The sequence below is a fragment of the Polypterus senegalus genome, chromosome 10, assembly GCF_016835505.1.
Source record: "Polypterus senegalus isolate Bchr_013 chromosome 10, ASM1683550v1, whole genome shotgun sequence".
Classification (NCBI taxonomy): Eukaryota; Metazoa; Chordata; class Cladistia; order Polypteriformes; family Polypteridae; genus Polypterus; species Polypterus senegalus.
The window spans coordinates 177,225,816-177,248,957 of record NC_053163.1 but is presented as its reverse complement, the minus strand read 5'-3'; the positions used below and the strand labels follow the sequence as shown (position 1 = coordinate 177,248,957).

At 37.4% G+C, this 23,142-nt stretch overlaps 1 protein-coding gene across 1 annotated transcript in view; it reads right to left on the bottom strand.

Moving 5' to 3' along the window:
• efcab14 (EF-hand calcium binding domain 14) overlaps nt 1-23,142 on the bottom strand; it is a 173,778-nt gene that overhangs the window by 14,807 nt on the left and 135,829 nt on the right. Inside the window, exon 7 of the mRNA XM_039767841.1 lies at nt 18,228-18,399. Within this exon, the coding sequence (XP_039623775.1) occupies nt 18,228-18,399 (172 nt within the window). The remainder of the gene's footprint in view (nt 1-18,227; nt 18,400-23,142) is intronic.

Here is a 23,142-nt window from a genome sequence, read left to right as displayed (position 1 = left end):
TGCTTGGTTTGTGCTCTGACATGAACTGTCAACTGTGGGACCTTCTATAGACAGGTGTGTGCCTTTCCAAATAAGGTCCAATCAACTGAATTTACCACAGGTGGACTCCAATTAAGCTGCAGAAACATCTCAAGGATGATCAGGGGAAACAGGATGCACCTGAGCTCAATTTGGAGCTTCATGGAAAAGGCTGTAAATACTTAAGTACATGTGCTTTCTCAGTTTTTTTTATAAATTTGCAAAAACCTCAAGTAAGCTTTTTAACGTTGTCATTATGGGGTGTTGTGTGTAGAATTCTGAGGAAAAAATTAATTTAATTCATTTTGGAATAAGGCTGTAACATAACAAAATGTAGAAAAAGTGATGCGTTGTGAATACTTTCCGGATGCACTGTGTATATATTATATACATACACGTATACATACACATATGCAAGAACACGTACAATCAGCACTATAACATTATGAGAGCTAATAACAGCATACTATTAATATATTTCTTTTTCAGAATATAAAACATGCATCACCAAGAATCTGAAAAACCAAAGTAAAGATAGATAGATAAACAGATACTTACATTTTCTTTACATGATAACATTTCCTAACTGAGCAGGACCTTTCCATAAAGTGAAAATTGTGATTTTGTGAAATAAAAATGGCCCTTGAATATTACATATTCAATTTCTATTTGCAACACATTGCAGAGTGGATAAGTTTTTCATGATAAATCAGAAAGCTCATCTTATTTTCAAAACATGAAGCCGGGTACTCAGTATCGTCTAACTACTCAGAAATGCTTGGAATATGTAGCAAATATGCCATGGTTTATTAGTTATCATATTAAAGACATCTAAAATCATAAGCAGAGACACAACTGTGAAGTGACAATCACAGTTTCTGCAGTAATGCTGCTTGGTGCTGCACCAGGGAGATACTTAGCAACAGTGAAATAATAAATTTACTTTTTATTTAAACTGATCAGTCACTGTAATTCTTGACAAAATATATAAAGTATGTAATGCATTTCTGAAGTATCTTTTGGAACTTCACCTATTTGTCAACATCTACACATTCATCCATACCGACTGACTTCATGCCAGGGAAATGGGGGAACTAAACCCAATCCCAGCAGCATTAAGCACAAGACAGTAATCAGTTCAGGGGGAGATGCCAGTGTATGTCAACACATTGTTATTTATACAACCACACTCACTCATATCAGGATAATTAATAGTTGTCAGTTAGTACAGTCACACATCTTTGGGTTACCTAGAAATGTTAAACTTGAGTACTATACTTGGGGAAATAGCCAAACAAACTCAATCACTGAATACAAAAAGTAACCCATACTGGATATGATGCCATTCTACTCACCTATACCATGCCAAGTTTGTGTAACCGGTTAATCTAAATATATAATTCACTAAGGGCACGCAAGAAAGAGAGCGCACGCAAGACAGAGAGCCATGCCCGGCAACTGTAAGACCATAGGATACGCTCGACAGAGCCCGCCAACTCTAACCCTCCTCCCGCATCATGGGGTATGCACGAAAGAGCTCCGCCCACCAACTGTAGCCTTCCTCCAGCGTCCACCGTCGCTCTCGAGGCATGTGCACTGCCTGCTCATGTAGCTGCACGCAACAACTCACCAAACACAGCCTCAGTCACTTTCGTCTGTGTTACAGTCCACATGCACCTCTAAGCCACGTTGACTTTTCATTGTCCTTTTCGGTTCCGGGTGCTTTTCTATATATATATATATATATATATATATAAAAATCGACCAAGTCGCCTGACCATGGGGTACGCACGACAGAGCCCCGAGCACCCACTCTAACCCAAACCCCCGCGTCATGGGAAATGCACAACAGAGCCCCGCCCGCCATTCACTAAGGGCACACAAGACAGAGAGCCACGCCCGCCAACTGTAAGACCATGAGATACGCACGACAGGGCCAGGCCCGCCAACTCCTCTGATGGCCAATGAAGAGCATTGCAAGAAGTACATACCGCGGTAGGTAGGCCAATGTTATGTTCTTGGTCGGGAATGGCGGTATCTTCTTGAACAGCAGCGTAAAACTGAACGCGATGACTGTGCATGGGGTTTGCCAGTTGACACCGAAAGGAATTGGAATGAGTTTGTAAGTGTTTCTTGAGAGCACGTGTTGTTTTGAAGCATTGCTGGCAATGTTCACTTTGCACAATTTGTTGGAGTGGAGTGTGATTTTAAATGTGCGTTGAGATATCTCTGCAGTCATAACTTTTTCAATCAAATAGAGCATTGAAAGACCTGTGTGGAATGCGTTTGTTCAGTGGAGTGTGCGTTTAAATGTGCTTTGAGATATTTCTGGAGTGTGAAGGTTTTGGAGCAAATGTTGCATTGAAATTCCGGTGTGAAATGCGTTTGTAAAATGTTCTTCAGTAAGAGGATAGTAGGAAGGTGATGTCACATCAGCGTGGCTGCAGACAAATGTTTGTGTTGAATGGATTTGCACCTGGTTGAGGAGATCCGTCTCTGTAATGGCGCTAGACTTTCTGTCACCAGCATTCGCCACAATGTACTGGAGTGTAAGACTATCACATCTGCTACCTCACAAACTGTCCTTATTTCCAGGATTTCACTGACCCCATCAGATTCAAATTTGCCTTTTACTTTTACACGCAGAAAACTTTTACATGGCAAAACTGGAATACATAGAGAAAATAAAAGAAAAAAAATGCAGACATGAGAAGAATGTGCAAAGTCCACCCTGAAAGTGTTTGGACCTAAGTTTGAATCTGGACATAATTTAGAAGTATGAATCAATGCATCATGTGCAGTTCAATGGTAATCTCTCTATTATATATATAAAAAAAAAATAAAAAACTTGGGATGAGACTTTTGGGCAACGAGATGTGATCTTTTGAAGAGAGACTGAGAGATGATTTTACATTCCGCGACACACGTGACTGACATCCACGTCAGACAGATTTGAAGAGAGGCAGAGAGACACTGAAGAGAGACATTTGAAGAGGGACAGAGAGACACTTTCACGTCCCGCATCACAAAATAGGCGTAGAACAAAGAGCAGCTTTAAAAAAACTGACAAGTTAAAGATGACACGTTCACGACTAAGCGAAGCAGAAAGAGTGGTGCAACGAAAAGAAACACAAAAGTGATGGACATCGGAAACTGATTTTCTCGGAGAGACAATTGTACGTCCCATGAGCATGTTGATGCGGTAAACATGCAGAGCAGGTTAGAGATAATGGAAGTACAAATTTTTTTTTTATTATTATTATTATTCATTTTATTGCATTCCATACAAATCAATCAAGTTTTACATAAACAAAATTTGAATTAAGAACAAATCGATCCCCACCCCTATGAAGTACAAAAAATTGAAATTAATAAAGTTCAAATTAGTAAAGATTGCAGCATAAATGGAAATTATTACTCAGTGAAATAACGGAACAGCGAAAAGATATTGAATATATTGTTCGGATTTAAACTTTAAGTTGGAGACCTGTAGATCGTCTAATATATAAAACTGTTGGCAGTGGTTAGAGAGTGGTGTAGAATTGTGAAGGGTAGCACGATTGGTAAGTGGCAGACAACTGCTTGGTGTGGTGAAGGGAGGGTAGACATTGGAAGCCTTGGTGCGATGGAAGTAACAGGTCAGGTGCAATAGAGTAACAGCAAGGGGCTCCCTGAAAGGAAACATAGTGATGGAGATAACCCAGCAAACACGTTAGGTGTGTCTGATGGCATACACATCTAAGGTTTCGCCGATCAGTGCATGTACAAACAAAAATGACAAATGAAGCTTACAGAGTTTTCATTTAATTGAATAATTAAGACCTTTTTCTCTTAAATCAAATTCCTTATAATTTCTTTTATTAAGAATGAACAAAAATATTAATTAACATAGTAATCAAACACTTAATCACTTAGTTCAGTCTTGATTAAAATGGGGTTTAAATTATTTCTGTAAACATATTCCTGTAAGGCACTATAATGGTCAACAGTTTTTATCTTTCAATGTAAAACATGACATCTTTATTTCTTAATAAGTAATAATTTGTTATTTCCCAATAAAATAACAAACTCATCTTCAATACAATCCTGAGGTAAGACAGACTATAATGTGATATTAAATAACACACATTTTTGATGCCGATCGGACAGTCTCTGTGTCTGGTTCAAATTGGGCAGGGGTTGGGGGGGAAGACTGAGTAGTGACACCGATAACATGCCCCAAGATCTCAACAGTGTTCTCAGGTGTGGATAGTGGGAACAAATTAACGGTAAGACTAGAGATGACCGATAGAATGGCAGTACTCCAATGCCTAAGTGCTGACGAATAAAACTCAATTCTTCACTGTAAGAAACAGAACTGTGCTAAAACTTCAAGGAAGCAGCCACAATGTGGTGGCTGCCAGATAGAACAATGGAACAAAGGGAAATGTAACATGTAGATAGAGAGACAGGACATGTCCTATCTCAGCCAGGGATCCTCTCCTGGTAGGGGTTCTAATTCATGTTTAATGTCACTTTTGTTCATTTCCAATTCTTGCATTTAGGTTGATTATATCACTTTTTATTCTTGATTTTGTCTATGTATGCAAGCTGCCTTTGTTATGTTCCTTGTGTTTTGTGGGTGGTCGACAAGAGGCAAAGCCACTTGCCAATCACTGCTCTTCTCCCTATATATCTATTTCAAACACAGACAGCAGTGGTGAGTTCTTGCACTTTTTACTAACTCAATGTGCTTTTGTGACTTTCTGGATTTTTTCGACCTGCTGCTTTGTTTTTTGACCTTGCTATTAAAAATCTTTATTGGGATTTTTTGATTTGGATTGCCTTCTTGTTACAAGTAATTGCATTTTTCCTTTGTGCACCATGAAGCTTCACTGATGAGAGCATTTTTGTGAAGAATAAGCCTATTATTTTATAAAGGTTCTAAGAGGCCCTTTTTGTATCTAGTCTGGGTTGTTAATGGGATTTCCCCCTCTACTGGGCATTTTTATAAGTGCTTTTGGGACTTGTATACTAAGGAACTCCTTGTTTACAACAGAACATGAGAAAGAAAATGCTTTTAAAGGTCTAAGGAGCTGATGTAGTAGAAGGGGTACATTTTTGTGAAGGCAGGCCCAGAGGGATAACAGTGTTTTGGATGTGCTCTGTTCTTTTGTACATTTTTAAATAAAATGACCACACCTATTCTGATACATTTTTGACACTTTGGCATTATTCCCAGTGTGGAAGGATGCCAACAGGGTGCTCTCCATTCACACAGAAAGAACAAACAGGCCGCTCAATTCATGCAGACGTCTAGAGAGATTTGGCCTCTCCTGTGATAATTTCTCAAATCATCAGCTATAATTTTTATTCTACTGATCATACTAATGTGGCCTGAAGAAACACATTCAGCAACAGCTGCTTTAATATCAGTAGCAACAGATTGAAATGACTTACCTCCAATTGTACGAAATATAACTTTATTTCTTAACTGATTGCTAGTTTTTGCATTAGCCATCTGACTGTTAGTTCTGTACTTTTAATAATCATGTCATCAGGAAGACTTTGTTTTTTATTTGCTACATTACTCCGTTTGAGCAATTTGTTTGTGCAAGCAAAGAAAACAATAGGTTATAATCTTTGCCAGAATAAAGACAAGTCAAAAACAGGATATTGCAGGGATTAGCTATTGGGATGAAGACCCTGTTAATTTATATAAACAATTAATATTAAAAATAACAGTTAGATTAGTCAGACTGTTGGATGCCAACACATTGGGCAGATTAGCAGTTACCCTTGAAGCAGCTAAATCAATACAGATGGAGCTGGACAGAACTCAGAATTGGGAAGATGCAAGACAAATTAAATGAGATACAAACAAATGAAAAGTTTTATTGTAGGGGAAATCTGAAGTTAGAAACTATACCCTAAAAAGTAAAACAAAAATTGATGTCTTGATGGACTCATAGTGACAGACTACTGTCACCGTCCTGCTCCACTGACAGACTGAGGAAATCGTTCCTCCCCCACACTATGCGACTCTTCAATTCCACCTTTGGGGGTAGGTGGGGTAAATGCTTAAATTATTCAAAGTTATTGTCTGTTTTCTTTAATTTAATATTTTTTTTTTTTTGTATCAGTATACTGCTGCTGGATTATGTGAATTTCCCCTTGGGAGAAAGAAAGAAAGAAAGAAAGAAAGAAAGAAAGAAAGAAAGAAAGAAAGAAAGAAAGAAAGAAAGAAAGAAAGAAAGAAAGAAAGAAAGAAAGAAAGAAAGAAAGAAAGAAAGAAAGAAAGAAAGAAAGAAAGAAAGAAAGAAAGAAAAAAGAAAGAAAGAAAGAATCTATCTAATCCGGAGATAAATAAAAAGGCCAATAGGATGTTGGCTTATAAAGTGACCATGATGGATGGAGTAAAGGATTTATGTTTAGGGCATATACACACGTGGACAAAATTGTTGGTACCCTTCAGTCAATGAAAGAAAAACTCACAATGGTCACAGAAATAACTTTAATCTGACAAAAGTAATAATAAATAAAAATTCTATGAAATTTAACCAATGAAAGTCAGACATTGATTTTCAACCATGCTTCAGCAGAATTGTTTAAAAAAATAAACTCATGAAACAGGCCTGGACAAAATGATGGTACCCCTAACTTAATATTTTGTTGCACAACCTTTTGAGGCAATCACTGCAATCAAACGATTCCTGTAACTGTCAATGAGACTTCTGCACTTCTCAGCAGGTATTTTGGCCCACTCCTCATGAGCAAACTGCTCCAGTTGTCTCAGGTTTGAAGGGTGCCTTTTCCAGACGGCATGTTTCAGCTCTTTCCAAAGATGCTCAATAGGATTGAGGTCAGGGCTCATAGAAGGCCACTTTAGAATAGTCCAATGTTTTCCTCTTAGCCATTCTTGGGTGTTTTTAGCTGTGTGTTTTGGGTCATTGTCCTGTTGCAAGACCCATGACCTGCGACTGAGACCAAGCTTTCTGACACTGGCCAGCACATTTCTCTCTAGAATCCCTTGATAGTCTTGAGATTTCATTGTACCCTGCACAGATTCAAGACACCCTGTGCCAGATGCAGCAAAGCAGCCCCAGAACATAACAGAGCCTCCTCCATGTTTCACAGAAGGGACAGTGTTCTTTTCTTGATATGCTTCATTTTTCTGTCTGTGAACATAGAGCTGATGTGCCTTGGCAAAAAGTTCAATTTTTGTCTCATCTGTCCATAGGACATTCTCCCAGAATCTTTGTGGCTTGTCCACATGTAGTTTGGCAAATTCCAGTCTGGCTTTTTATGATTTGTTTTCAACAATGGTGTCCTCCTTGGTCGTCTCCCATGAAGTCCACTTTGGCTCAAACAACGACGGATGGTGCGATCTGACACTGATGTTCCTTGAGCTTGAAGTTCACCTTGGATCTCTTTAGAAGTTTTTCTGGGCTCTTTTGTTACCATTCGTATTATCCGTCTCTTTGATTTGTCATCAATTTTCCTCCTGCGCCACGTCCAGGGAGGTTGGCTACAGTCCCATGGATCTTAAATTTCTGAATAATATGTGCAACTGTAGTCACAGGAACATCAAGCTGCTTCGAGATGGTCTTATAGCCTTTACCTTTGACATGCTTGTCTATAATTTTCTTTCTAATCTCCTGAGACAACTCTTTCCTTCGCTTCCTCTGGTCCATGTTGAGTGTGGTACACACCATGTCACCAAACAACACAGTGACTACCTGGAGCCCTATATATAGGTCCACTGACTGATTACAAGATTGTAGACACCTGTGATGCTAATTAGTGGACACACCTTGGATTAACATGTCCCTTTGGTCACATTATTTTCAGTCTTTTCTAGGGGTACCATCATTTTTGTCCAGGCCTGTTTCATGAGTTTATTTTTTTAAATAATTCTGTTGAAGTATGGTTGAAAATCAATGTCTGACTTTCATTGGTTAAATTTCATATAATTTTTATTTAGTATTACTTTTGTCAGATTAAAGTTATTTCTGTGACCATTTTGAGTTTTTCTTTCATTGACTGAAGGGTACCAACAATTTTGTCCACGTGTGTAACATAATTCTAATGGCACACCTGGAATACGGTGAGCAGTATTGGATTCCACACTTCAAGAAAGACAAAACAGCACCAAAAAAAAGAGAGAGAGAAAGGCTACTGTATTCAAAAATTTACAATTACTTGTTATTAAGGCCGAAGGTTAGGCAATAATTTCAGAAGCAAGGAGAAAAGCAGAAATATTTTACGTTATTAAAATAAAAAGGATGATGTTCGCTGTTAAATAAATTGTTTGGGTGAATCTGATATGGTTGGGTTTCTGTTATTCCAGGAAAAGTGTTTAATTTTAACCAACTAGCTTTAAATTCAGCTTCTGAGATCATAAACTGGGAAGTGCACGAAAACCAAATCAAAATCCAATTTTTAAACGAAATAATCCTTACTTTCTTTTCTATGAGCTTGTAGGAACAATCTCTCATCGATTAAAATCATAACAGAACCAGTTTGGTTCATCATTAAAAAACGTGGAGCAATCATGTGACACTGAAGCTGCATTTTGAGTCCGAACTTCGCTTCCACACACCAAAAATCACTAGAACTCCACCTTTTCTCCTTCAGATGTATTGGTATTCATAAAATCTACAATGGATCTCTTATGTGTGCTTTTTACAATGCTGCCACTCAGTGTGCATCTCGCTATGTAGGCTTTGCCAAATAAAACAGAAAGAAATGGGGGGCAGCCACTTCAAGCAGACAAATGAGCAGGAAACGTATCCTTACTTCGAAAAAATAGGAGCAAGAATCTCAGATGAAATGTATTTCTGCTTTACTTTTGCCATCCCAAGCATGCCTCAGAAATGCATAAGGCACATTTTCTTAAATCAAAATCTTTGCTAAATCAAAGTGGAAATATTCGGTATGTTTTGAGGCTTTTCTTTTTAATATTACTTCAGCACTCTTCACCTCCATTACATCAAGAGCGGGCTAGTTATTTAACTAAATGTATAAAATAGGCTTCACTTTAGAACACAACTTCATGTAGCAAACTAATGGAAACCATGATTACGAAAGAATAACTATGACTTGAAAAATACCAGACTTATTGCTTAAGAAGAGTTGGGCATGTCCTTCATTTAAGTTCCAAATCCAATTACTTCATTACTTTTTAAGAGGTATTACTAGGCACTAGGCTGAAGTAACTCTTTATATAATAGCAGTACTTCATAGGTCACTCTCACACATAACAAACCAGGTCAGATTCACTAATGAACCTAATCAGAGTGCGTTTGAGAAGTGGGTGGAAAACTACTCATAAAGACATAGGAAGAATGTCAAAATTGACACAGACATGGACTACGTCCGGGTTTGGACACTGGAGCCGTGAGATTGCCTTGCCCCCATTTCTAAGATTCCAGAGTGTGACGTGTATTCCATTACATAGCATGCAGGATTATAGTAAAACCTATATTAACTATGTAAAAGTTGCAGTGAAGCAGTGATCATCATATTTCTGGGTCTGAAATATTGAAGTTTGTCCTTTGTCATGGTTAAATGAGTAGCATCAGTTGAAGATGGAATTAAAGCTATGATATTAATTTCATATATTCATCCCACAACGCAAAATGCCACACTGAGAATATTTCCGAATGCATTTCTAGTGGAAAGAGCTAACAAGATAAACAGTTAAATGGTTTACAATACCTCCTGCTGTAACTTGTAAGATTTACCTTTTTCTTTTCGCACAAGCAGCACAGTAGGCATACAAACATTTCTACAACATTTGGCCCCATGTGATATTGATTAATTCTGAGCAAAGTACAAGAGCCGCTATACAGGAATATGTCTAAGTCACACAGTCATTCTGTCACCTTAAGCCAAATAAAGATTCAGTTGAGTGAAGAGGGCAAAGGTGTTAACTTCACACTGCACTGATTTTACAACCAAAAAGTCAAATTATCATGTTGCAGACTAATACTAGAATAGCAATAAAATGCTTTTTATTCTGCATTGTAGAAATTGACCAAGTTTACAAAACTGAAATTATATTGCTGATCTGAATACAAAAGGTTATAAATAGGAGGTCAGCTGAGCTGGCAATATTTTCCTACAGATACTGATAGCCTTTGAGAGACCCGAAAGGAAATGGCTTACAGAGAATGAATACAATAAATAAAACAACACTATGTGTTGCTGAAAGCTCTGTAAAGAAGGTGGTTAGAGGGGTATGGGGGTTGAACTTCAAAGACAAAATCTGAGCCACCTGAAAGAAAACTACTGAAAAGAGAGAATTACTTTGAACATGGGTGTCATGCCAATCACAGATTCTTCTAATGGTCTAAAAGTAAAGGGGAATTATGTCTCAGTACTTGGTATTAGCTAGATCTGCCTCTCAAGAAGGAAAATGGAAAAGCCTACCAGTTCATATGTGGCTATTACCTGCCACGTGTGTACCTCTTCCCTGCAGTCCTACTGCGATTTTATATTTCAGCAGACTGGTGGTATCGATCAGAAGAGCATGAAACAGAAACCCAGGTATTTTGAAAAGGTGCTACCAAGATGATAATACACAATTAGGAAAATTTTCAAAAATACAGTTATTATCTAAGAATAGCATTAAATGAATATTCACACAACAAAACTGAAGCATGAAGTCATTCAGTTAACACCGGGACATCACCCTGTGAAACGTTTAGAACTTAATTTCTTCCAGTAGGTGGAGTAAATCTTCACTCGACAAGCCATGAAATGAGTTCTAGACGAAACTATTTAGAAAACGATCAGGACGTTGGTTCCAGCTGTAGGCCCTCAGTGGTTCATGCTCAGCTTCCACTGCATTGGCCTGGCCATGAGCACAGTTAAATAGAGCAACACACTGGGCTCATTGACAGTCAGCCATAATTAGTATGTTGGAGAAAACATTAAAAAAAAACTGAAGAGTTCCTTGGCTTACAGTTTTCCAGCACCCTTCACTCATATTGCCTGCATTCTTGCCATAACTACTGAATACATACTGTAGATCCAAGTTTGGCAAATGTATAGTTTTTATGTAAACATTAAGTACTGTACTAATCCAAAGCATTACAGTGCAGCAATTACGCATCTTATATTCAGCACACACAATTTAGATAAGCATTATAAACAAAATAGGTGGCAAAGTGGCGCAGAAGTTATCAGGTCAAATGTATTGGGCTTGAATCCTGAGTGTGTGAGGGGGACCGTCTGATAGCCTTGGATGAAGTGGGTTTGAGAATGCTGTGTGATCTTATTATTGATGAAACCAGACAACATTAATGTTCAGGTTCTACATCAAATAAGCAGTTTTATTTCACAGGCTGCCTTAGACGGTGCTCTTCCTTGCAAAACAAATGTAGTAAAATGACTAAAATATACTCTAGATAAAAGTATTTATACATAACATATATGTTAAACACTGTGACACTTTGGTCTAGCTGTGAACAGCCTTCGCTGCTTCATCCCAGAGATGATCGATCGAGTTGAGATCTGGGGACCACACCACTGAAGCCACAATTCCTTTTGGTTTCTCAGTAACAAATTAACAGTTTTCTCTGATGAACATCACTGCCTGAAGGCAATGTTAAGTACTAGAGAAAATCACAACCTGGATATAAGTGCAGAGCAATTAAGCAATAAACTGCTTTGGATGAAAGGACCTTGTTGAGCACATTTTACATGTATAATTAATTTCCTTGCAGTAGGTTAGAATGCATATTCTCCGCAATCAATTACGGAGCAAAATCAAGAATATCATATTAAGGGTTTGATCTGGGCTCAAAAATAAAGTCGCATTTGAGAAATCACCTGACTTAAATTCTCTCACAAGATGGCTGCCCATACTTTTTCTCCAGATGTTTGCAGGCTAGAAACAGACACTGTGGGTAGAAGGCATCCTTTGGCTTTTTTCCCCCAAACGAAAAACTTTTCAGCTGTAGGAAATGAGATGAAAGATGATTCATAAAGCCACGTTATTTTATCCTTTTTTGGTCAGGGGCCCAAATTTTGTGCAGTATAGAACAGGTTATGTGTCTTTGTGCAACTCAAGTTTCAATTCTTTATTGTCATGTGTACAAGTACCATGTACAATGAAATGCTTGTTTGCATGTGCCCCTACAGACAGTGAACATAGACAAAAAAAAACCCCACACATAATGAATATAAATAAGTAAATAAATAAGTATCCTAGGAATAAATAGAGGCAGTGACAGAAGTATAAGTGCAGTGGAGGTGACACAAGATTATTGATTGTTCATGAGTCTGATTGCAGTTGGGTAGAAACTGTTCCTGAACCTGGAGGTGCAAATGGACTTGAGTTGCTTTCCAGATGGGAGGAGGTTGAAAAGTGACAGTGCAGGGTGGTGGGGGTCCCGCCTGATACGGTTCACTTTCCTGAGACTGCGTGAAGAGTGGATGTCATGGATCGCAGGGAGCTGTGTGCCCGTGCTGTATTCACCACATGCTGCAGAGCTCTGTAGTCCTGAACCTAGCAGTTGCTGCACCAGGATGTGATGCATCCTGTCAGGATGGATTCCACAGTACACCTGTAGAAGCTGCACAGGGTTGTGGGGGACATCCAGGCTTTACTCAGTCTCCTGAGGAAGTAAAGTAAAGGCGTTGTTGGGCTTTCTTGACTACTGCTGCAGTGTGACTTGACTGTTTAAGGTCAACAGTGAGGGTGACTCCGAGGAACCTAAAGCTGCTGACCTGCTCCACAGCCTCACCTCCGATGTAGATGGGGCAGTGCTCTGTTGCCTGTTTGCGGAAATCCACAATCATCTCCTTAGTTTTGCTAACGTTGAGGGTGAGGCTGTTGTCTTGACACCATTCTGACAGGAGTCTGACCTCCTCCCTGTAGGCCGTCTCATTGTCCTCGCTGATCAGACATATAACAGTGGTATCCTCAGCAAACTTGAGGATGGTGTTAGAGCTGTACTTAGCTACGCAGTCATGGGTGTAGAGAGAGTAAAACAGGGGGCTCAGCACGCTGCCCTGCAGGGTGCCAGTGTTGATGGCGATGATGGAGGAGGTTTCTCCACCACTATGCACTTGTTGAGGTCTGCCGGTGAGGAAGTCTAGTACCCAGTTGCACAGTAAAGAGCTAAGCCACAGATCCTGGAGTTTAGCGATGAGCTCGCCTTGGATACAAATGGCCCTGAAATAAATACTACCTTTGTGAAGCTCACAATGTATACAGTATAGTTTTTAGACGGTGTCAGTGACATATCAATTTTATTCTGTAGAAATTTTTCAGGCTGTATTCTTGTGGCGTGCTTTGCGTCAATGACCTTTGTAATATGACCACTGTTTCTGTTTGCCGATTTGTTTATGATTGACATATATGTTCCTCTTTACACATGAAATAATTTAGCACTTTTGTGACCAATTCCCTGTAGTTCAGGTGCCTGCTATTTAGCAGTTTTTGGAACACTACTGGTTATTTAATGTTGCTTTGAAAACTCGTATATCAAAAAGTTCATTGTCAGACATCTTTTACAGCTGATTTATGGCTAACTGGTAATCAGCTATGCTTTTGATATGGTATATTTATTAGTTTGTCTACTACTACTGTCTTTATCACATGAAACTGAGGAATACGATGGTGTAATGAGTACAACCTTTTATACCATAACACATTCTTATTTCTATAGTTAAAATTAGTTTTTTTTCCTTTCTATAGCAGAACAAAGTTTCTTGGCATGCATTCTTTTAACTGTAATGTTCCATAGTGCACTACCAGCATCTACACGTCTTTCTTGGGTGATCTAATTTACAAATGTGACAAGGTGTTCATTGGTTTTGCTGCCAATATATTCAGTATAGCAGTAGACCAGAGGGTAATTGTTGACACACCTCAGCTATCCAAAGGAAAACAATCTGCCTCAGAAAGGTCAATGACATGATGTTGGCATCTGCTTTTGGCCAACTTTCCATTACAGCGTAAGCAAATTGACTCTTTTCACTGTTTGAAAAGAGCAAAAAAATGTACTTCCTATGATGAGCACTGGGATATTAGTCACTGTTTTCTAAACTACATGTTAATCATCATTACTTGAACCCCATCTATTCACCATATTACTCCGGTCTTGCAGCGGCTTCATTGGATCCTGATTTCAAATTGATTTTAAAATTCTGCTTTTAACATTGAAGGCCATTCATAACCTCTCCCCTCCATATCTGTCCAACCTTCTTCATGTTGCCATTCCCTCCCATAACCTTAGATCCTCTTCCTCCATCCAACTGACTGTCCTTCTCGTCCATCTAACCACCATGGGGAGCAGAGCATTCAGCTTTTCTACTCCCCAAGCTCTGGAACTCACTACCTACTGATCTTAGAAATATTGAATCATTTTCAACCTTTAACTGTAAACTTAAAACCCATCTTTTTAAAATGGCTTTTTCTCTATGATTACAGTGGCTTTGTTTGGTTTTAATTTTTATATTTTCTGTATTTTCTGATGTTTTAAGTTTTGTTTCTAATTTTTTTTTTTTGTTAATTGTTTGTTCAGTGTCCTTCAGTGCTTAAAAAAGCGCCTTGTATAAATAAAATGCATTATTATTATTATTATAAAGTATTAGAAGCTGTTAAAACATAATATAGTATCATGATGCAAATAGTAGTCTTAAGCTACATTCATATTTTCTGTGTCTTTAACTTTCATAAAATGTAACTGCAAGAAAATGTTGCGTGACATGTACCACACACAACGACCCCATGATTTCCCAGTTTCCTACATAAAACGGTCTTCCATTCTCAAAGTACTTCCTGTTACTTCACTTCTAAAGTTCTGAAAAAAAATTTGAGTAATTCTAGGAAATACTTCAAGTCTATTCATATAAAATTTTCCAATAATAACCATAGGGGACTACAATAACTGCTAAATACAAAACAAAGAAAGTATACAATAATTTAAAAATACAGTAATGTAGACTTATGTAGAGGGCAGAATTGAAAGTCAGAACCAACCATGGACTGTCAGAGGGTCTACTGCATGTATGATGCTGGAAAAACATTTCTTGAACTGGTTTTAAGGAATGATGTTGGCAATGTAGTGTTAACATTTGATGGTGGTTGATGATTGAAAATAAAATTAATTTTTTTGTTCAAATCAAGCTTGTTATGAATGGTGCAGAATTGTCCTTAAGATCTATCCATTTTTTTGGCCAGTGATTGGCATTTCTACAAGACTGACATTACTTTACTCTTCAATTAGGCAAATAAAATTCACATTGGTACAGTCTTTACTTTCTATAAGATAAAAATTACTTTAATTAACTTGAAAATTAACAGTTTGGATTTTTATTGTGCTTTGCAAAAGAGATACACAGAGTGGGAAACAAATTGATATTGTGCATCTGTGTGTTCCAAAATGTTCTTTTTTTCTGGTACTGATATAGTGTGCTTTGCTTGGTTTGTTTGAAAATGGAGGATAACAAATATTGTATAAATATACATTACGTAAAGGATTAGAATGAAAACTAATAATCCAGCCTTTGTCCTAAATACAATGATTAAAGATTGCATGTTTTTCAATGATTAGCACAACTGGGTTGTCAGGAAGCAACGACTGCTATTTTTTTTTTGTACACTAACTGGTTGATTTCACTAACACCACATTGCAAACCCATAATCCTCCCTATCATGGGACATATCTGGACAGCTTACAAAATGTGGTCAGGCTGCTAAAAAAATGTTTTTGAACGCATGGATAGGCTGGTGATGCAAATCAGGCATGAAACTGTGCTAGGGGCACACATATACTAGCTCCCACACTACAGGAACTGAAACAAATGTATACAAGGCTATATGAAGCTTTCTTGATCGTTCTAAGTGTCAGCTTGGGCTGGTGTGAAGATGCAAGACGCACAGCAAAAAGGGTGAAACTGAACAACAGGATAATAATTTATTATATGAGTCATATTACAGCTCTATTGGATTTAAAAAAGAAACAAAGGAAAACCCTGAAGACAAGCTAATTAGACCACCCCATCCAGATATGAGCACAAATTCCATACATGGGAAAAGTAACTATCATATTTATTTTAACTATTATCTGAATGATTGCTAAAGATAAATCTTTAACATTAGATTTTTATTGCTAAAGAATTCAAAAAGCACACTTTTGAAAGGTTACCATTACCATAAAATGAAACTTTATTTTCTCATGCTTGCTTAATCCACTGTAGGGGTGCAGGTATTTGGAGTATCTCAGCAGCACTGAGTGCAAGGTAGAAATCCACTCCAAATGGGGCACCAGCCCATCAAGGAATCCTTTCACAGAAAAACAGACCTAACTTACAATCATTGATGAGCCGAACAGTTAGGTATTTTGGACTTTGGAAGAAAATTAGTAAAATCCGAAAGGGAAAGAAACCCTATGCGTAATCCTAACTCCATAAAAAAAGCAACTGGAAGAGGGATTCACTTCTGTGAGGCAGGAATGCAAACAAATGCTCAATTACTCCACTTAAATTTGTTCAGCATGCCTTTGTTATTTCTCAGTTACTTATTCACAAAGAAACAGTGGCACGTGGCACTCCTTTTTACAGAAAGTAACTAAATATCCAGGTTAGAAAATAATTGCTCCTGTCAAGAAAACTGACCACCTTGGCCCACTAGTGAAAACTAAGAATCCAATTGGGACAGAAATGGACTAGACAGACTTTGGAGCAAAAATATTAAAAATGCCTTGTAAAAATGTGGCTTGTAAATTTTTAAAATTAAGCAATAAACTGAACACGAGGATAAAAATCAGCTAAAAAAAAAAACATATTTCTTTTTCAGATCTGCTGGAAGATCCGAACATTTAAAATAACTGCTTTTTTTTTTTTTGTTTTCCTGTCAAGACCTCATTGAAGCACTTAACTTTTGAACTAAGATGTTTTGTGTTAAGATCAGTTTAAACATTCTGGGCTAAGAATTTTTTCTTATTTTTTTCCTGTCAAGATTTGTCCAAAGATTTAAACTGTTTAATCACTCAAGTATTATGCTTTGAAATATTTAATAGATTATTTAACCCAAATAATGCTTTCTAAACAATATTAAGTGTGAAAATTAAAATACATGAAAGCAGAAATACTAATTAAAAATAAGTGAATATTATTTGTGCAAAGAAATGTATACTTTAATTATGCGTTTTAGGCTTTAAGACATGAGAAGTACTGTTCATTTTAAAGAAGTATGACATGATGGATAGCTATGTGAAACAAATTATCATAAAAAGGAATCATTAAGATGATTACATTATTAGTATGTGGCATGGTGGCAGAGTGGCTAGTACTACTGACTCACAGCTCCACGAACCAAGGGACAGTCTCTGTATGTGTGTGAAGTAAGTACATTGTCTCTGTGTCTGATATTTTAACAAGTTAATTTCAAATATATTATGAATATATTTATTTGCTGCCACTTGTATAGCTGAGTGAATTCTGTAAAAAATTTATATTTATCTGACTGCTGTTACTATATATAGGATGTTGTAACACTGTAATATCCTCTTGGGATTAATTAATATTTATGAATGTATGACTGTGACTATCTATTCATCTACCTATTGTTAAAGAGACAATTTTAGATTGATCCTCTCTGTGTACGTCTGGGTGTGTGCATCAAAGTGTCCTGCAACACACTACAAGTCCATTTTATAAAAATAAAACAGGAAAAAATGACAAATCTTGCATATTGTCAACAAAAACATTTAACCCTAAACCTATACTGAGCTTCCTTTCCCAAGAGTTTTTAATAAAAATGCCACTATGAAGGCTTGAGGCTTAGTTTGCCACTAGTGATGCTAATATCTCTCACCAACTGTAATATGCTTTGAGAATATTTAAATTGCAATTTTTTGTCACTTTTAAAATGGTCTCTACCTTCAGTTTAAAATCATAAACGACAAACTCACACAAATTATTAGAAAGTATATTACCAATTCTAGGATTATTCAGTTCATATCGTCACTCTTAGTGACTTTTCATATTGCTCAGCTGCAGTATAATTAAAAACAGAATAATTTAGACATGAGGCACAGTGATGAATTTGTCTTACAGTAATTGTACAGTTTTTTTTTTTTAATTTATAATATGTAATTTTAAAATGAATCAGGGTTAAAAAAAAAAAAAAAAAGGAATCCTTTCTTACTCACTGTGAAAAAACAACACTGTTATTATCACCACAGTAAATTCATGAAGAAACACTTTACCTAAGCTTGAGTGATTTTCCTCATTGATCGTTTTGTTAGCAGGTTTGTGTTCTTCCTTGTTAACATTTTCGTTATGTTCCATATCTTCACTTTCTGATTGGGTTGACAAAGCATCCATCATCTGAAGTTTTTCTTTCAGATCAGTGACCTGACGTCCTTCGTCGTTAAACTTCTACAATATATATATAAAATAAAGATACTCTGTTTGCATGTATAACAAGGTCTTAAAAATATAAATGTCAAAAAAGCTAGCTTATCAACATGCAAAGATGCACTCTTCTCCTGCTTAATGATAACATATTGTTTGTATAAGCAATCACTATTAAGCTGTACCTATGTTATGCCAAATGAGTGAAGTACGAGAACTGTTGTCAAATCACATTACTGGAGGAATAGGAAGTGAGTGTTATGGAGACTATGTTTCCAAATGGTTATGACTTGCATGAAGATGTTTAGATTCATTTCTTGCAGAGATGTAGGGCTCTAAATTATCTAGAATTATACTTTGTAGTAAGGAAACGTAAAGAACTAAGAATAACTGACTGTGCAATATCAGATAACATTTTTTTGCACCTTCCACATTTCCTGTAACACTGCATATTTTTAGGTCTTCAGCAAAAATCTATGTTTTCTATGCTAGAGTGAGAATACAGTTCTGTCAAAGTCACCATTATCCAACCCTAGACAGGCTGTTAACTTTTAATAACGAGTCTGATGCACAAAACTTACAAGCATAGCAGTCATACCCACCCAATATTTCAGTTCATTACCAAAGATTACCAAAATGCAGTTAAAATGTATTGGGACTGACTTAAGATGATTTGTTAAGTGTGTTACCGGTCCATGTTGCAATACCTGGAAAACCTCTCAGCTGATGATAGACATCTGTTACACACAGAATTTAACTTCAATAAATTGGGGGAAGTGGCTTTAAAGACTCGCATAAATCACTCCAGAAATTCCTTTCTTTCCAGTGTCATACGTTTTTTAATAAAGAATAAAAAAGTTAATAAAAAATTACCATTTTAAGCAAAAACACACTGTCAAACTGCTAGAAGTAGTCAGCAAAGAATCGGTTTTCAAATGGTGTAAAAACTGTAGAATTTCCATGTCAATTTTGAACTTGTCTTGTTTCCATTTGTTTGTTTTACTTTATTTCTTTCTGTTATTGTATGCAACTGAGAAAGCAAACTGCATTGTGCTTTTTTGTGGAAAATGACTAGAGACAGTTAGAAATGTAAAGTACATAACTTATTATATGATATGCCATGTTTAAATTGAAGCTAAAGGATATAATTTGTTCTATAATTGTAATATATATGGGTAAATGTACAGTTTTATATATTGGTCTGAATGGGTGACACCAGGGGTTGAAGCTGTGGTCTAATGCCTTATCTCTTCCTCCCTATACAGAACAGAAGACTGACAGCCACTTCACCACTGATGTCAGTTCTGTTGCCCACCCTCCTGGACATGCCCATCCCTCACGAGGGATTATATAACCGGAAACTGGCCATCTTGTTCTAAGTTGGGACGCCCCTTCGCTATATGTTCAGGGGGAGCAGCCATGGATTGTGCAATACCTCCCCGTGGGTGTTAGATGGCAGCCCCCCTGGGTTGGAGCGGTGCCTTGGTTTCCCACAGGGCTCCATGGGAATTGGAGTTGGGTGCAGCCCTGTTGGGTCCCACAGGCACCGCCAGGGGGTGCTGAAGCTGGGATTCCTGAGCCCGTATGGGCAGTGTATTCACCATATCTGGAAGTGTAGCCAGAAGTCAGCAGTCAACCACCTGGTACACCAACGGGTGGACTATAAAAGGGGCCAGCAGCCACCACTCCATGGCCAGAGTTGGGAGGAGGAGGACGAGGTTGCCTAACAGATGAAACTAAACAGATTCACACTTTTTCATTACAACACTCACAAGGAAAGACTAAGCATGTCCATCACTAAACTGCCAAAGGCTAAGTATGCCCATCACTAATCTGCCATAACATAGAGATTTTCTTTTATATCTGAAAAAGATGAACAATATTTTGAAAATCTGGATATCTCCAACACATTACAGTTATCATATGCACATTCATAATAATTGATGTTTCATGGTTTAATACCTGCCACTTATGGCAAGAAGACAATGACCCTGCCCTCGTGGCTTAGTTGGTCACCATCCCTGAAAAAGCAGTCAGTGGAGTCAACCTTCGCATACAGCCGTGAATTGGGGACTCCAGCTTCATGGTACAGCAGGCTCTTTCTTTCAAATTTATGATCCTGTACTAAACAATCTCATGTAGATTTAAATAGCATTAACACAGCAAGCACTGTCCAGTTGTGTTTCTCATCTTACAATTGCATATATGAAGTGTACCAATTGACCGCTCAGTGAAAGGTTTTGCTTTTAATGCATAGTTTTTCTACCGAATGGTTTGTAACTACTGCAGCTTTTTTTTTTGCCCATTTTTCTTTATTTGATATTATAAATATTTGCTAAGAGAATGCACAGTTCTTGAATGTGGTCATCTTACTTCTTGAACATTCATGCTAAGGAAACTTACTGATTGGCAGCACTGATTAAAAAAAATACTATAAAGCATTAACTGGATATTTTCATGTAGGTTTTCATTTGGATTTCCTTTAAACACATTACCATCCTTGATTACGTTTGAAAACTTCATGTGCAACACACATAAAGCCATGCAATTACTCCTATCAACAGTTTATTGAATATTTGAAAGAAACTGAAAAAAATCAAACAGGACTGAAGCAGGATCACTTATGAAGTGGTGTTATGGATCTTGCCTATAAGTACTTAAAACAGAATAAATATTAAAGCATGTTTATGATGTTCTTATTGTCTTTGAGTCACTAAAGTGAAAACAGGAAGTCAGAGTTATAACTTCAGAAGAAGGACAGGCACCAAAGGACTGTGCAAGTAATAAGGTAACACAACCCATAAAATTTCCTGAGATACTCCTAGCCATTCGTGTGGATCAGTCAAGCGCGATTCAAGTTTTGTATTACAAGTTAAATACAAACATGCTTAACAGATGGTGCGCCACAGTTCTCATAGGTTACTGCAATATTTTACTTAAAAACATATGGTTTGATATTTTACAAACATCTTAAAATAGGTTTCTGTTAACATTCCGTAATTTAAACTTTGAACCCTGACCATCTCCACTGTAAAAGAACAGCTTGAATTAAACGACCAACTTTTCAGTTGGAGGAGGCTGACAATTCCTCAGTTTAGCTAAAAAAAGTAGATATGTGTTACAATCTGTCAATCAAATGTTTCTATGTATGCCGATACCACAATACACAATACATTTTAGGGTTTTTCATTATCAACTGGGCTCTAAAGGATTATAATCACTAAAAGTTTGAAATGTCTAACTCCCACCTCTGAACGAGATAGGCCATTATATGAAGAAGTGGATGTAGATCACACAGTCTTCCAATAAAAAATAAAAAAATTGACAAAAAAAATTGAAAATAGTGATCAGAACGGGAAACAAAACCACAACTGATCTCTAGCAGTATGCACACAGTGTTTAAATACTTCTTGCATAATATAAACAAAATAATATTTGGGGTGGGTTAAGCTAAAGTTAGAAAATGGAACAAACCTTAAGAAAACTGATTGTGTCAATTCTCAACGTCATCGCCACCCTTCTCAATGCACTTATGCCACCTGCCTGGAAGTGCCTGGAGTCCAGCAGAGTAAAAGGTTTTGTCTTATCCATGCAACCACTCGTGCACTTGCATTACTGTCGCATATTACATGCCAATGGGTAATACAGTCACTAGTGCAAGTTATTGTGACTTACTGGAGACCAATGTGAAGCCTGCTATTCTACCCAAGCAGCGGGGACTGCTGACTCAAAGGGTCATTTTGCTGCAAGACAATGACACACACACACACAGCTAAGAATACAAAGGCTTGTCTGGAGAAACTGAAGGCTGAGGTATTGCCACATCCTCCTTATTTGCCAGATTTGGCACTGTGTGATTTCCAGCTTTTTGGACCGTTAAAAAAAATATCTGGGTGGTCGTCGATTCAAGACAGATGATGACGTGAAGAAAGCAGTGCACGAGTGGTTGCAAGGACAAGACAAAATCTTTCATTCTGCCTGGAATCCAGACCCTTCCAGGCAGGTGCCACAAGAGCATCGAGAAGGGTGAAGACGACATTGAGAAATGACAGTATCAGTTTTGTTAAGGTTCGTTGAATTTTCTACAAAGTCCCATTTTCTAACTTTAGCATGACTCCCCTTCGTATATTTAAAACTATGCATTACATGAAATGAACAAATACCTCAGAGATAAAATGATCATCATGGTATGTAAAAACAGTATCAGTATCTGACAATAAAAATTTACAGAAAAGCTTACAGGTGCATCGACCCAAATCAAAAATGAACAATCCTAGACAATGTATACAATAAAATATTTACATTAGTGAAATGGTGTCTGGTAGGCAAGAGATTGCCCCTGGCAAGAAACAGACAGGATGTATTTAAGAAGCCTGCATAAGATATCCACATGGCAGGGGAGAGAGAAACTTACAATGCTAGTGTGTAAACACAGGGACTACGGTCTGTGATGATGCACCAGAAATTTAAATTGGTGGGAACACAAGACTGGCGAGTGGTAATATAGTAAGAGGTTGGCAAAACTTCCCCAGAAATACTGAGCATATACTACCTGACTTATACTTGGAGTGTCTGACCCTCTATGTAGAAAAAGAGCTACAAAGTTGAAGGAGAGGTATAGAGTAGCATCTAGGATTTAAACATGCAATGCTTCACCTAGAATGCTAGAAAGTCAATGATCCATCAGTCTTAAAGGAGAGTAAAGAAGAAAAACAGAAGATTGGAGGAGAGCCATCAGATGGTGAGAAAGTTTCTGCACATATACTT